Source organism: Piliocolobus tephrosceles, chromosome 7, assembly GCF_002776525.5.
Source record: "Piliocolobus tephrosceles isolate RC106 chromosome 7, ASM277652v3, whole genome shotgun sequence".
Classification (NCBI taxonomy): domain Eukaryota; kingdom Metazoa; phylum Chordata; class Mammalia; order Primates; family Cercopithecidae; genus Piliocolobus; species Piliocolobus tephrosceles.
The window spans coordinates 90,865,748-90,880,129 of NC_045440.1; the positions used below are offsets into that span (position 1 = coordinate 90,865,748).

At 37.4% G+C, this 14,382-nt stretch overlaps 1 protein-coding gene across 1 annotated transcript in view; it reads left to right on the forward strand.

Annotated features, from left to right (window-relative positions):
* The window catches only part of DECR1 (2,4-dienoyl-CoA reductase 1), a 45,853-nt gene that overhangs the window by 20,450 nt on the left and 11,021 nt on the right, over positions 1-14,382 (forward strand). The window contains exon 6 of the mRNA XM_023222845.2: positions 10,085-10,184. Within this exon, the coding sequence (XP_023078613.2) occupies positions 10,085-10,184 (100 nt within the window). The remainder of the gene's footprint in view (positions 1-10,084; positions 10,185-14,382) is intronic.

Below are 14,382 nucleotides of genomic sequence, written 5' to 3' on the forward strand. Positions count from 1 at the left end.
TGTGTGTGTGTGTGTGTGTGTGTGTGTGTGTGTGTGTGTGTGTGTGTCTGCTCACACACACTAATAGCTTCCATCCTTTCTATGCACTCATTGAAATTGAAATTCCTGGTTACTCATTTCCATGACGGCAGAATGGATGTGATTTATAATTGGAGTTTGGATGATAAGTGTTTGATTTTTTTTTTTCCATGGGGGGCGGGAAGATGGATAGGAGTGAGAAGGGGGACAGGAAAGAGTGTGACTCGTCTCTCTTCCCTTCTCTGTCTGAGGAACCTTGATCTCTGTATCTGTCCTGTGTCTCTGCCTCTGATTCTCTCGCCCTACCCCTTGCTCATGTCTCAATCTCATTCTCTACTGCTCTGCCTCTGTCAGCTCCTCATTTTTGGTTCTCTGTTTCTCTCTTCATATGTCTCTTTTGTTTCTTTGTCCTTCTTTGCCTCATTGTCCCTTATTTCTTCCCTTGCTCATCTCTGACACTCGATTTCTGTCTGACTCTCCCTTCTTTCCTCATTATTGTCTTTCATTTTAACATAGACTCTGATCTATTTTTGTTCATCACATTGGATTAAAATTCTATGGGCTTCATTAAAAATATATTAGATAAGATACCTTTTTAAAAGATGGAAGCCAGTTTTTAGTCTTCCAAGATTCCTGTCAGTTATTGATGCTATAAGCCGACAGAGCTTAGAAAACTTGGACCACTGGACTGAGGGGAGTAAACGGTAAAGGATTTGTCCTGGTACTGGATTGACAGTCAAGGAACTGAAGCGTGACATTTTTAACAATATCATGTCTTCCAATCTTGCAACATGGTATCTCTCACCATTTATTTAGGTCTTCTTTAATTTCTATCAGCAGTGTTTTGCACAGGCATTGTACAAGTTTTGTTAACTTTCTCCCAAAGTATTTAAATTTTTGGTGCTATTGCAAATGGCACTGTTTTCTAAATGGTATTTTCTAGTTCTTTTCTTTTCTTGTAGTATTTAGAAATACAATGGATTAGTTTTGTGTATTGATGTTTTCCCTAGGAGCTTACTAAGCTCAATGGTTATTACAGTTTTTTTTTTTTTTGGTTTGTTTGTTTAGATTCCTTTGGATTTTCTACATTGGTAATACTGATAGTGAAAAAAAGATAGTTTTTATATTTTCCTTCCCAATTGATAAGCCTTTTATTTTCTTTCTTGCCTTATTTTACTGGATGGGACCTTCACTAAAATATTGAATAGTAGTGGTAAAAACTTAGATTCTGCTTTTTCCTACTATTAAGAACAAATCAAATACATGGAGGAAAGCAATTAGTTTTTCACTGTTAATTATGATTTACCTGTAAGTTTTCATAAATATCCTTTATCAGCTTTAGGAAGTTCTCTCCTATATCTAGTTTGCTGATAGCTTTTTAAAAAAATTATTATTATTATTATACTTTAAGTTCTAGGTAGGGTACCTGTGCACAACGTGCAGGTTTGTTACATATGTATACTTGTGCCATGTTGGTGTACTGCACCCATTAACCCGTCATTTACATGAGGTGTATCTCCTAATGCTATCCCTCCCCCCTCCCCCTACCCCATCACAGGCCCCGGTGTGTGATGTTCCCTGCCCTGTGTCTAAGTGTTTTCACTGTTCAGTTCCCACCTGTGAGTGAGAGCGTGCGGTGTTTGGTTTTCTGTCCCTGTGATAGTTTGCTGAGAATGATGGTTTCCAGCTTCATCCATGTCCCTACAAAGGACATGAACTCATCCGTTTTTATGGCTTCATAGTATTCCATGGTGTATATGTGCCACATTTTCTTAATCCAGTCTATCATTGATGGACATTTGGGTTGGTTCCAAGTCTTTTGTGAATTGCTATTGTGAATAGGGCCACAATAAACATACGTGTGCATGTGTCTTTATAGCAGCATGATTTATAATCCTTCAGGTATATCCCCAGTAATGGGATGGCTGGGTCAAATGGTATTTCTAGTTCTAGATCCTTGAGGAATCACCACACTGTCTTCCACAATGGTTGAACTAGTTTACAGTCCCACCAACAGTGTAGAAGTGTTCCTATTTCTCCCCATCCTATCCAGCACCTGTTGTTTCCTGATGTTTTTTTTTTTTTAATACTTTATGTTCTAGGGTACATGTGCACAACATACAGGTTTGTTACATTTGTATACATGTGCGATGTTGGTGTGCTACACCCATTAACTGGTCATTGACATCAGGTATATCTCCTAATGCTATCCCTCCCCCCTCCCCCAACTCCACAACAGGCCCCAGTGTGTGATGTTCCCCTTCCTGTGTCCAAGTGTTCTCTTGTTCGATTCCCACCTATGAGTGAGAACATGCGACGTTTGGTTTTCTGTTCTTGCAGTAGTTTGCCAAGAATGATGGTTTCCAGCTTCATCCATGCCCCTACAAAGGACATGAACTCATCCTTTTTTGTGGCTGCATAGTATTCCATGGTGTATATGTGCCACATGTTCTTAATCCAGTCTGTCATTGATGGACATTTGGGTTGGTTCCAAGTCTTTGCTATTGTGAATAATGCCACAATAAACATGCATGTGCATGTGTCTTTATAGCAGCATGATTTATAATTCTTTGGGTATATCCCCAGTAATGGGATGGCTGGGTCAAATGGTATTTCTGGTTCTAGACCCTAGAGGAATTGCCACACTGTCTTCCACAATGGTTGAACTAGTTTATAGTCCCACCAACAGTGTAAAAGTGTTCCTATTTCTCCACATCCTCTCCAGCATCTTGTTTCCTGACTTTTTAATGATCGCCCTTCTAACTGATGTGAGATGGTATCTCATTGTGGTTTTGATTTACATTTATCTGATAGCCAGTGATGGTGAGCATTTTTTCATGTGTCTATTGGCTGCATAAATGTCTTCTTTTGTGAAGTGTCTGTTCATATCCTTCACCCACTTTTTGATGGGGTTGATTTTTTTCTTGTAAATTTCTTTATGTTCTTTGTAGATTCTGGATATTAACCCTTTGTCAGATGGGTAGATTGTAAAAATATTCTTGTAAAAATATTCTCACTCTGATGGTAGTTTCTTTTGCTGTGCAGAAACTCTTCAGTTTAATTAGATCCCATTTCTCAATTTTGGCTTTTGTTGCCGTTGCTTTTGGTATTTTAGACATGAAGTCCTTGCCCATGCCTATGTCCTGAATGGTATTGCCTAAGTTTTCTTCTAGGGTTTTTATGGTTTTAGATCTGACATTTAAGTCTTTAATCCATCTTGAAATTAATTTTCATATAAGGTATAAGGAAGGGATCCAGTTTCAGCTTTCTACATATGGCTAGCCAGTGTTCCCAGCACCATTTATTAAATAGGGAATCCTTTCCCCATTTCTTGTTTTTGTCAGGTTTGTCAAAGGTCAGATGGCTGTAGATGTGTGGTATTATTTCTGAGGGCTCTGTTCTGTTCCATTGGTCTATATCTCTGTTTTCGTACCAGTATCATGCTGTTTTGGGTACCATAGCCTTGTAGTATAGTTTGAAGTCAGGTAGCATGATGCCTCCATCTTTCTTCTTTTGACTTAGGATTGTCTTGGCAATGTGGGCTCTTTTTTGGTTCCATATGAACTTTAAAGTAGTTTTTTCCAATTCTGTGAAGAAAGTCATTGGTAGCTTGATGGGGATGGCATTGAATCTATGAATTACCTTGGGCAGTATGGCCATTTTCACAATATTGATTCTTCCTATCCATGAGCATGGTATGTTCTTCCATTTGTTTGTGTCCTCTTTTATTTCGTTGAGCAGTGGTTTGTAATTCTCCTTGAAGAGGTCCTTCACATCCATTGTAAGTTGGATTCCTAGGTATTTTATTCTCTTTGAAGCAATTGTGAATGGGAGTTCACTCATGATTTGGCAAATGCACCTTGTTTCAGAAGTGGGAAGAGTAGAGCATAGTGGAAGGCTTTCCTTATTTGTCAGTAGTGTGAGTGCAAGGTGTATGTTGCTTAGCGTATATAAGAACCACATGAGTACATTTTTTATATTGTGTCCAGACATTTTTTCTAGAACAGTGGGTACATCTAAAGAATATTTTAAAACACATTTTTAGTTATCTGTTGAAATTTATTAAGGCAGTATTAGTATCCTTTTAAAATCACTTTTTGTAGAGTCATCTCGTTTGATGGGAGAGTTCAACCTCATCTGTTAAAATTTCTTAGAGCAACTGTGTACCTTATTTTGGTGTTTTTTGAAGATAAGGTAAAGGTAAAGTGATTTGGGAATTTTGAAAAGGAATTATTTTTTATTTCTAGGTAGTAATTAGAAATGTCTTGGCAAGGCAGTAGTAGTTACATAGTAGTTAAGAGTGCAGGCTCTAGAGCCTAACTGCCTGGTTCCAATCCTGGTTAATACTTGTTAGTCCTGTCAACTTGGACAGATCAGCTTGCTGTGCCTGTCTTTTCTGTAAAGTAATGTTAATAATAAAGCCTTTCTCCTAGGATTGCTCTAATGATTATATGAGCCAGTGTCTGTAAAGTGTTAAGAATAGTTCCTGGGCCAGACTAGTACTCCGTAAATGTTAATTATGAAAGAAAATGTTAAGTTTCTTCCAAGGTAAGTGTATTTTTACATCTTTTACAAGGGGACCATCAACTATCTGAAACTTAGGTTTTGACTCATAATTAAAATTGGTTAGAAAAACCAGAGCCCTGATATCACTTATTATAATTAAACTTAAAAATAACAGCCTACATGAGGGATGTATTTATATTAAATGTTTAAATGAGAAAAGTGTTTCCTTAGTAGATAATATTGTTTATATAAGGTTATTCTAGTTTTTAAATGTTATAGTCCTATTTTGAGTAGCTTTTAGAGAATTAAAGATTTTTAGATTTTCATATGGGCTCTCATTGAAAAATGGCCGGGAGACAGGTATCCTCTGTGCTCCCATCAAAAAGACAGAGAAGTTTGTCTTCTTACCATGATTGTCAGTAAGATTAATTGCTAGCAATAATAGTAGAAGAGATAGAACTGCAACCAACAGCTCAGTTGTGTATTTAGGTATACAAGGAGTTCAGTGTTGCTTATATGTGACGTATAATGTCTGAAGGGGTAGGAGATGAGGCCAAGCAATGCGGACTTTATCCTTTGGTGATAGGTAAAGTTAAACAAGGATTAAAAAAAATTCTTAAGATACTTTATTTCTGTTTGCTAGAAAATTGATATGATATACTATGCTAGTCCCCCATTGTGGCTACAACAAATGACCACAAACTTAACAGCTTAATATATCATACACTTATAATTTTATAATTCTGTTTTTCACAAGTAAATGCACAGAGTTGCTTGACTGGTTTCTCTGCTTCAGATCTTATAGGCTAATATCAAGGAGTCACCCAGCAGAGCTCATATCTTGGAGGCTCTAGAAAGACTTTATATCCAGGCTCATTCAGGTCATTGGAAGAATCAAGTTTCTTGTGGTTGTAGGACTGAAGTGTATATGTTCATGGTTGCTGTCAGCTGAGGGCCACCCTATCTCCTAGGGACCTCTCTCTGATCCTTACATAGGGACTGGTACATCTCAGAGCCAGCAATACCACAATATGTCTTTCTCATGCTTGGGGACTGACTTTCCCTTCTACCACATCTCTCTTGCCTGCTCCTTAAAATTCATCTTTCTGACTACAGCCAGAGAAAGTTATCTGTTTTTAAGGGTTTATGTGATTAGACTGTGTTACTTGGATAATCCCAGAAAGGTCCCTCTCTTAAATTCTGTAATCTTTCTTAACATCTTCAAAGTTATTTTGCCATGTAAAATAAGAAATTCAGTTCTTAAGAATTAGGGCATGGGATCTTTAAGTGGGGTCATTCTGCCCACACATATTTCTTGTCTTGTTAGAAAGGAAACCTTCAGAACAACCAGAAAATTTTGAAATAAGTAAATAATCATGTAATGTCTGTAATGTAAAACATGCTTCCTTAGATATGGCACCCTTATACACTGCTCAACCATGTGTAGCAGCCCTGACCTACCGGCGGTTCAACAAAGTCTTAGATGTGTCCATGAAACTAGGGGCCTGGGATGCCTGTTGGAATCTTGGCTTATAAAGTTACCTTCCATTCTGGTGATGTTTCGTAACACAACTTGCCAGATTATTAATATACAGGTAGTAAATGGCAGTCTTTTTGCATGACAGCAGAAAAGTAATAGGTGGAATCAGTAGCAGCAGTAAATTAACAAGTAGTTCTTAGAATCTAATGACATTTGCTGGACACTCCCTATGTTCCTGTTTTACAGGAGATAAATCTAGGGTCCAGAGCAGGGATGCGACTTCCCCAAAGTCTCATAGCTCTACAGCTAGTAAATAGTGGAATCAATTTCTGAACCCAGGTATCTATACTATTCCCCTTCTGTTGGTCACTGGAACTAAAATTGTTTAGTGAATCTTTCAATTTTCATAGTTTGTACTGAAACCAGATTTTAAAGCTTTTGAATCTTTTAAATCATAATCTTGCACGTATCATAGCTTTTTTGATAGATAATATGATTTTTGATGTTCTTTTATTACTATTTTTTCCTTTTCAAAATAACGAAGGATGGGCTAGCATATTTATTTCATTTACTGCTTCCCTTCTCTATTTTCTTAACCTCATTAATAATATAGATTCATTTCTGTTGTCTGCTCTGAGCTGTTAGAAACCTGCCTTTTATAATGCTTTTCTATGGGCAGTTATTCTAATTGAAATAATGGGCCTCTGTACAAGAAGGAAAATAAATGTGACTAACCCTGGGGATCTAGGAATTCTTTACTTTGCACTTTAGCACCACTGTTCATTTTTCTGAAGCTACTAATTGTTTCACCTTGCAGCATTAATGCTATTGGAACAGTGCAGTTTCAAACTTTTATCTCCCTATTACACTCAGGAGAATTAAAAGCCACAGTATCTCATTCTAAGAGGTGGGCTACCCAAATTTTCTACGCTGAGAAAATAAAACCTAAAGGGATAAAGAGAATAGTAAAATAACTTTCATTTCGGCATCTAAATTGTGTTAGGATGGCTTAACTCCTTTTCCACACTTGGAGAAATGTATCTGTTCAGTCTTAGTTGAAAGATAGTGCACTTTCCATTGGAGCATTTGCTTTGTATTTGTCACTTTTAAAGCAGTTTTTTTTTTTTTTTGTAATTTTGCTATAAGAATGATGCAGTTAGCATCTGTTGTCAGTGTACTGTAATGGAGCTCACTAATGTTCTACATCCCTCCTCTTTCACAGAGTACGATTTTGGAAGCAAAGTAATTTTCAGCGATCTGAAAGCCTGTTTGATATATAAAAGGAGTTACCAGAATGACTAACATAACCATTCTTATTTTTTCCTATCCTCAAAATGGTATTCCTGCCCCCTCCTCCACCCCCGTGTTTCCCAGGATGTGCTGAGTTTTCTTTCTACTCTGGAAAATGCTGAGAGAAAGAGAAACTAAATATATGGAGCAGAGAAAAAACTTATCTGAATATTCTTCAAAATACTTTCCTTGTAGTCCTTCAAATTTAAATTTCTAAAAGTATTTACTGTTATGTAAAAGATGTAAACTTATTTTGATCCTTTTGCAAATATTATTGTCTTATCCAGTGTTATGAATAAATAAGAAGTAGAAAAATCACTGATTTCTCAGGACCTAAAGACTACTCTTTTAAGCCTTCCTTCCTTCTTTGTTTATTTATTTATTTATTTATTTATTTATTTATTTATTTATTTATTTATTTATTTTTTGAGATGGAGTCTCGCTCTTGTCACCCAGCCTGGAGTGCAATGGCATCATCTTGGCTCACTGCATCCTCTGCCTCCTGGTTTCAAGTGATTTTCCTGCCTCAGCCTCCTGAGTAGCTGGAATTACAGGCATGCCCTACCACACCCGGCTAATTTTTGTGTTTTTAGTAGAGGCAGGGTTTCACCATGTTGGCCAGACTGGTCTCGAACTCCTGACCTCAGGCGATCTGCTCCTCTTGGTCTCCCAAAGTGCTGGGATTACAGGCGAGAGCCACTGTGCCTGGCCTCATTCAGTTAATTTATTGAGAACCTGCTGTGTCCTAGACACTATTGACCACTATATGTACAGTGTCACTTTTTAATATAGCTTTTATACAGTTATTTTAAAAAGAAATTTAAAAAACAAGAAAAAATATTTTATATTTACCTGCATATTTACTATTTCTTTCCTTTTGACAATTTCAGTTTCTCTATAATGTCATTTTCATATCATCTTGATTTTTGAAGGGTATTTTTGATGGATATGGAATTCAGAGTTAACAAGCTTCTTTCAGCACCTTAAAAATGTAGCTCCATTGTCTTCTGACTTATATTATTTTTAGAAATGAGAAGACAATGAAAATTTTTATCTGTGTTTGTGTATTTTTATTGTTTATTTTTACCTTTGGCTGCTATTAAGATTCTATATATCACTGGTTTTCAGTTATTGATTATGACAACGTCTTGATTTTTTTTTTCCCTGTTTATCCTGCTTGGGATTCATTTAGCTTTCTGCATCTGTAAGTTACAGTTTTTACCAAACTTGGAATTTTTTAAGTCCTTATTCAAGTACATTTTCTTCCTCTGTGACTCCAATTATACATTTGTTAGAATGCTAGATACTGTTCCACAGGTCAGTGAGATTCTGGGTTTTTCCTCAGATTTTTTTTCCCATTTGTCTTTCATTTTGGATAGTTTATATTGCTGTGTCTTCAGATTTGTGGATCTTTTCTTCTACAGCTAAGCTTATTTGTTCAGTTTTTCATTTCACATGTTGTATTTTTCTGCTTTAGAAGCCATATTGGTTTCTATTTTGTATTTTCCATTTTTCTCATCATATTAATATTTTCAGTGAAATCTTTAAAAATATTTGTAATAGCATTAAAAGGCTATTTGTCTGCTACTTCTGTCTTCTCTGTCATTTCTGGGACTCTTTGTCTATTAGTCATTTTTCTCCTTGTTAGGTTTATGTGTCTTTATGTGCAGTAATTTTTTATTGCATGCTGTGAATGCTATGTTGTTTTGTGTATTTGTGTCTGTGTGTATTTTAATTTTTTTGAGGTGTGTGATTTTTTTGTTATTTTCGAAAGCTGTTAAATTACTTGTGCATCAGCGTAATCATTTTTAAGGGTCATTTTAAAGCTTTATTTCAGCAAGTATATAGTAGTCTTTACTTTGGGGCTAATTTAACCCTCCTACTAAGTCATTTTTTTTCTGAGCTCTCTACTGAAAGCCCTGAATGTTCAGTGAAACTACTTAAAACTCACATGTCTCCCAGCCCTATGCGAGCTCTGGGAATTGCATCACTTACAGCTTCCTGATAGTTGTTCTCTGCCTGGCCTCATGGAATCTCACACTAAACATGTATAGCTTATTATTTATCTAAAGACTCATTGAGATTCCATGCAACTTTATGGAGTTCTGTTAGTATCTCTGCCTACTTTCCTCCTTGGAGGAACTCTTAGAAACCTTAGTTTCCTTAGGCTCCCCAAACCAATCTCTTATCTTCTTAACTCAGTGTGAATGCCATTTTCTGCTTAGATTTCCTCCTCATCCTTCCATCTATATAGTACCTTTAGGCAGAAATCTAGAGTATCTCAGGGCTTATTCATTTTCCTTCTCTCAGAGATCATAGTCCTTCCCTGCCTGCTGTGCAGTATCTGTATATAATTGTAGCATATATCTTACTTAGTTTTCTTGATGTTTATAGCAGAAGGATAAGTTCATTATGGCTGGAGGCAGAAGTCCCTGCTAGTTTAATTTTAATTCTGATTTATTCTTATTCAAGTAGTATTTAGTTAATGGGAATTCTGACCAGCTGATTATACACTGTGCAATAGGGGCATGCCTCTGAGATTTGGGCTTTTGTATTGACTCACCAGGCATGCATTCCAAGTAAGTGCAGACTGGGCCATCCTAAATCACAAGATTAGTAGCAAGACATATCAATTTTCTTATTCTCTCATTAATTTAGAGTGAAGTTTTAAAAAATACTTCAGTTTTTCTTACACCCTCTTAATCAGATCCCATTTTTATAAATCATGTTTTCCTTATGTGAAGTGATACAGCTATATTGCTAATCAACTGTATCCTTTTAAAATTTCAGGAGCAGCATTTCTTGCTATTACCACTATCTATGCTGAGACTGGTTCAGGTTTTGTAGTACCAAGTGCTTCTGCCAAAGCAGGTGTGGAAGCCATGAGCAAGTAAGTACTTCCTTGTCAATCCTGTTGCTGAACGTAACTAATACAGTTTGGTGGCGCAGGGAACTAAATTCCAGCTTTCTGGTGTCCATCCAGAGAAAAGTAAAACAAAGACTTGGATTCACCATGAGACACACATTTTATCTCCCAGATAAGTCTTGTTTGTCTATAGCAGCATTGTCCTGTGGAACTTTCTGCAGTGATAGAAATGTTCTGTAAATATGCACTATCCGGTAGCCACATGCAGATATTGAACCCTTGGAATATCCCACTGTGACTGAGAAACTAAATTTTAAAAATTAATAGCTGTATATGGCTAGTGGTTATGTATTAGACACCACAGAATTATAGCTTTTTTGCTCTCCTAAAGATCTTTATCAGTGTCATCCCTAACCCCTCTCATAAGCACATCTTTATTCTTTTATTGCACATACTGTTTAAGGTTAATTGGACTAACACAGACTATGAGCACTTGCCAAGTCCAGTGACCTTTCTCGGCAGAGTATAACTGCTTTTTTTTTTTTTTTTTTTTTTTCTGAGACAGGACTTCACTCTGTTGCCCAAGCTGGATTGCAGTGGCGCAATCACAGCTTATTGCGGCCTTAATCTCCCAGACTCAAGCGATCCTCCCACCTTAACCTCCCAAGTAGCTGGGACTACAGGGAGGTGCCACAGTGCCTGGCTAATTTTTAAAAATTTTTTGTAGAGATGAGGTCTTACTGTGTTGCCCAGGCTGGTCTGGAACTTCTGACCTCAAGAAATCATCCTGCCTTAGCCTCCCAAAGTGCTGGGATTACAGGCATGAGCCACCACACCCAGCCATGATTGCTTTTTGAATTTGTTCTCCATTGTCTTTGTTAAAATGGGGATTCTCATCATTTCATTGCTTGTCTGGCTTGCTGTAATCACAGTATATTTCTTTGCTACCAGTCTCTTCCCCTTGTATTTTTTATTCACATTTTCACCAGAATTATCTTTCTAAGAACATATATGTCTGCTCACGACACTCCCCAGCTAAAAATCTTAGATCATTTCCTGTCACTCTTTGGAATAAAAGCCAGAACTCACTATGGCATTCTAAACAGACTTGTCTCTGGCTATTGTTAATTAATTTATTTATTCAATAAATATTTATTGTATACCTTATATGTGCTTCATCCTAGGGATATGATAGTGATGGAAATAGAACAGTCCTCATTGTCAGCTGAGTTTACATTTTTTACTATTCCATTTATTATTTCCATGCTTTAATTTCCATTAACTGTTCCATGTTTCCCTAAATGTACATACAGCTTTCATATGTCTATGCCTGAGTTATACTGTTGTTGGAATTTTGCTGTGATATTTTGCTTACTTCCTTTGGGATGTTTTCTCTGTAATCATTTCCTCCTCTCTGCCTTAAAACTTTGTTTAATCCAATCTAGTGAGAGGACAAACATTAATAAGTAGATTCTAAAATGAAGGTAATATACCAATATAGCAGAGGCAGAGAGCAGGGCATGGCCAGCTGGAGTGCAGTGGTGCGATCTTGGCTCACCACAACCTGTGCCTCCTGGGTTCAAGTGATTCTCCTGCCTCAGCCTTCCAAATAGCTGGGATTACAGGCATATGCCACCGCACCTGGCTAATTTTGTACTTTCAGTAGAGATGGGGTTTCTCCGTTAACATAACATTAAGCAATCTGACTTCCCCACTTCAGCGTGAGTTCTGTGAGAGAAAGGGCCATATGTTTGCATCCTCATTACCCAGAAGGTTCTGGTCCATAGCTGGTGCTCCATGCTTGTTGAGCTGAATTATGGTACTCTTCTTTTAGTAGTCCCAGAGCATTTTTAATATTTAAGTCAGTAAATACACATTAGTTTGAGATAGAAAGAAATATTTATTCACAAGCTGAATCTGAGTCTGAATAGAGATAATTACCATTTTTAAGGTCATGTGGTGTTGGAAATAAAGGATGAGAACTTGACTATTTTGGCAGCATTTGTTCAATGTCAATATTTGTTTTGTGAGAACCCTTCAATCTTGTTAGAGCTTTTCATCTCATGTCCTTTAAGAACTGATTTGGTGCTGCTTTTATTGTGTTCCTGCGTATAATAGATGCTCAGTAAACATGTGCCTTCCTTTACAGCTTGAGTTGCCATCAACCTTCTTCTCATACTTTATAGTACACAGTCATACTAAATAAGGCATTATAGGTTTCCAAATTCTACATGTTGTTTGGGCCCTTGTCCTTTACTCATACTGACCCATATGCCTTGGCTGTCTTCCTTTCTCCATCTGTATTAGTCCGTTCTCACACTGCTGCGAAGAAATACCTGAGACTGGGTAATTTATAAAGAAAAGAGCTTTAATTGACTCACAGTTCCACATGGCTAGGGAGGCCTCAGTAAACTTACAATCATGGTGGAAGGCCCCTCTTCACAGGGCAGCAAGAGAGAGAATGACTGCCGTGTGAAGGGGGAAGCCGCTTATAGAACTGTGAGATCTTGTGAGAGAACTCACTCATTATCACGAGAATAGCATGGGGAAAACTGCCTTCAGGATTCTGTTTTGTCTACCTGGTCCCACCCTTGACATGTGGGGATTATTACAATTCAGCGTGAGATTTGGGTGGGGACACAGAGCCAAACCGTGTCACCATCCTACCTTCTTAATCTGTCAGCTTCTCCTTTCCCCTGCCTTTGCAGCAAACTCCTAATCCTTCTTCACCCGTCAGCTCAAATGTTACCTCTTCAGAGAAGCCTTCCCTGTCACTCCCACTTAGGTTCTTCTTCTTTTAAGCAGGTATGGCTCACATCACACAATTCCCAGCCTAGTAACTAATTCATTATATAACCAAGCTCACCTCTCTTGAGAGGGAGGGACTGCTCTTTTGAGAGCAGGGACTGACTTTATTTGAGGCTAAGCAATATTTATAGTATTGATACATGGTAAGTATATGATAAACATTTGTTGAATGAACAATAATAATAGCTAACATATTGAATATATTGTTCTTAGCATCTTAACATGCAGAGCTAACTGTATGAGGTAGATTCATTGTCAGGTTACAGTAGTTCTTCAGTATATCAGCTAGCTTAATGACAGTTGAAAGATCATGCTAGCAATTGAACAAATGTATCTGAGACACCTCTGAGCACAGAGAGGATGGCTTTTCCTCTAGGCAGATTTTCTTAACAGGTTGCTCAGTTTTTCATAGGATAATATAGACTCTGCTCAGTACAGTAATTCTATTAAGACATGAAACAATTTAGAGTAGATACACTATAAATAAATGCCCAGAGTAGCTATGGCAATGAAGTTTGTCAAAAACATCACTCAGAGAAGCAATTTTTATGTATGTTCTGTCTGAAAGAGATACAGCCCACCCATTTCTCTAAAATACATTCATGGATTAAGTCAGATTAACAGGCTGTCTTTAGATTATATGTACCCTATTCTGTAGAACTGGTTTTACTGAATTGGCCTTTGAAGTGATGCTGTAAGACTGTATTAATGGATGTCTGATAGTTTCATAGAACTTAGCCCATTTTTAAAATTATTTTACTTTACATTCTGGGATACATGTGCAGAATGTGCAGGTTTGTTACATAGGTATACTTGTGCCCTAGTAGTTTGCAGCACCCATCAACCCGTCATTTACATTAGGTGTTTCTTCTAATGCTATCCCTCTCCTAGTTTCCCAACCCTCGACAGGCCCGGTGTGTGATATTCCCCTCCCTATGTCCATGTGTTCTCATTGTTCAGCTCCCATTTATGAATGAGGACATGCAGTGTTTGATTTTCTGTTCCTGCGATAGTTTGCTCAGAATGATGGTTTTCAGCTTCATCCACTTCCCTGCAAAGTATATGAACTCATCCTTTATTATGGCTGCATAGTATTCCATGGTGTATATGTGCCACATTTTCTTTATCCAGTCTATCATTGATGGGCATTGGGGTTGGTTCTAAGTCTTTGCTATTAAGAACAATGCTGCAATGAACATATGTGTGCATGTGTCTTTATAATAGAATAATTTATAATCCTTTGGGTAATACCCAGTAATGGGATTGCTGGGTCAAATGGTATTTCTGGTTCTAGATCCTTGAGGAATCGCCACACTGTCTCCCACAATGGCTGAACTCATTTACACTCCCACCAACAGTGTAAAAGCATTCCTATTCCTCCACATCCCCTCCAGCATCTGTTGTTTCCTGACTT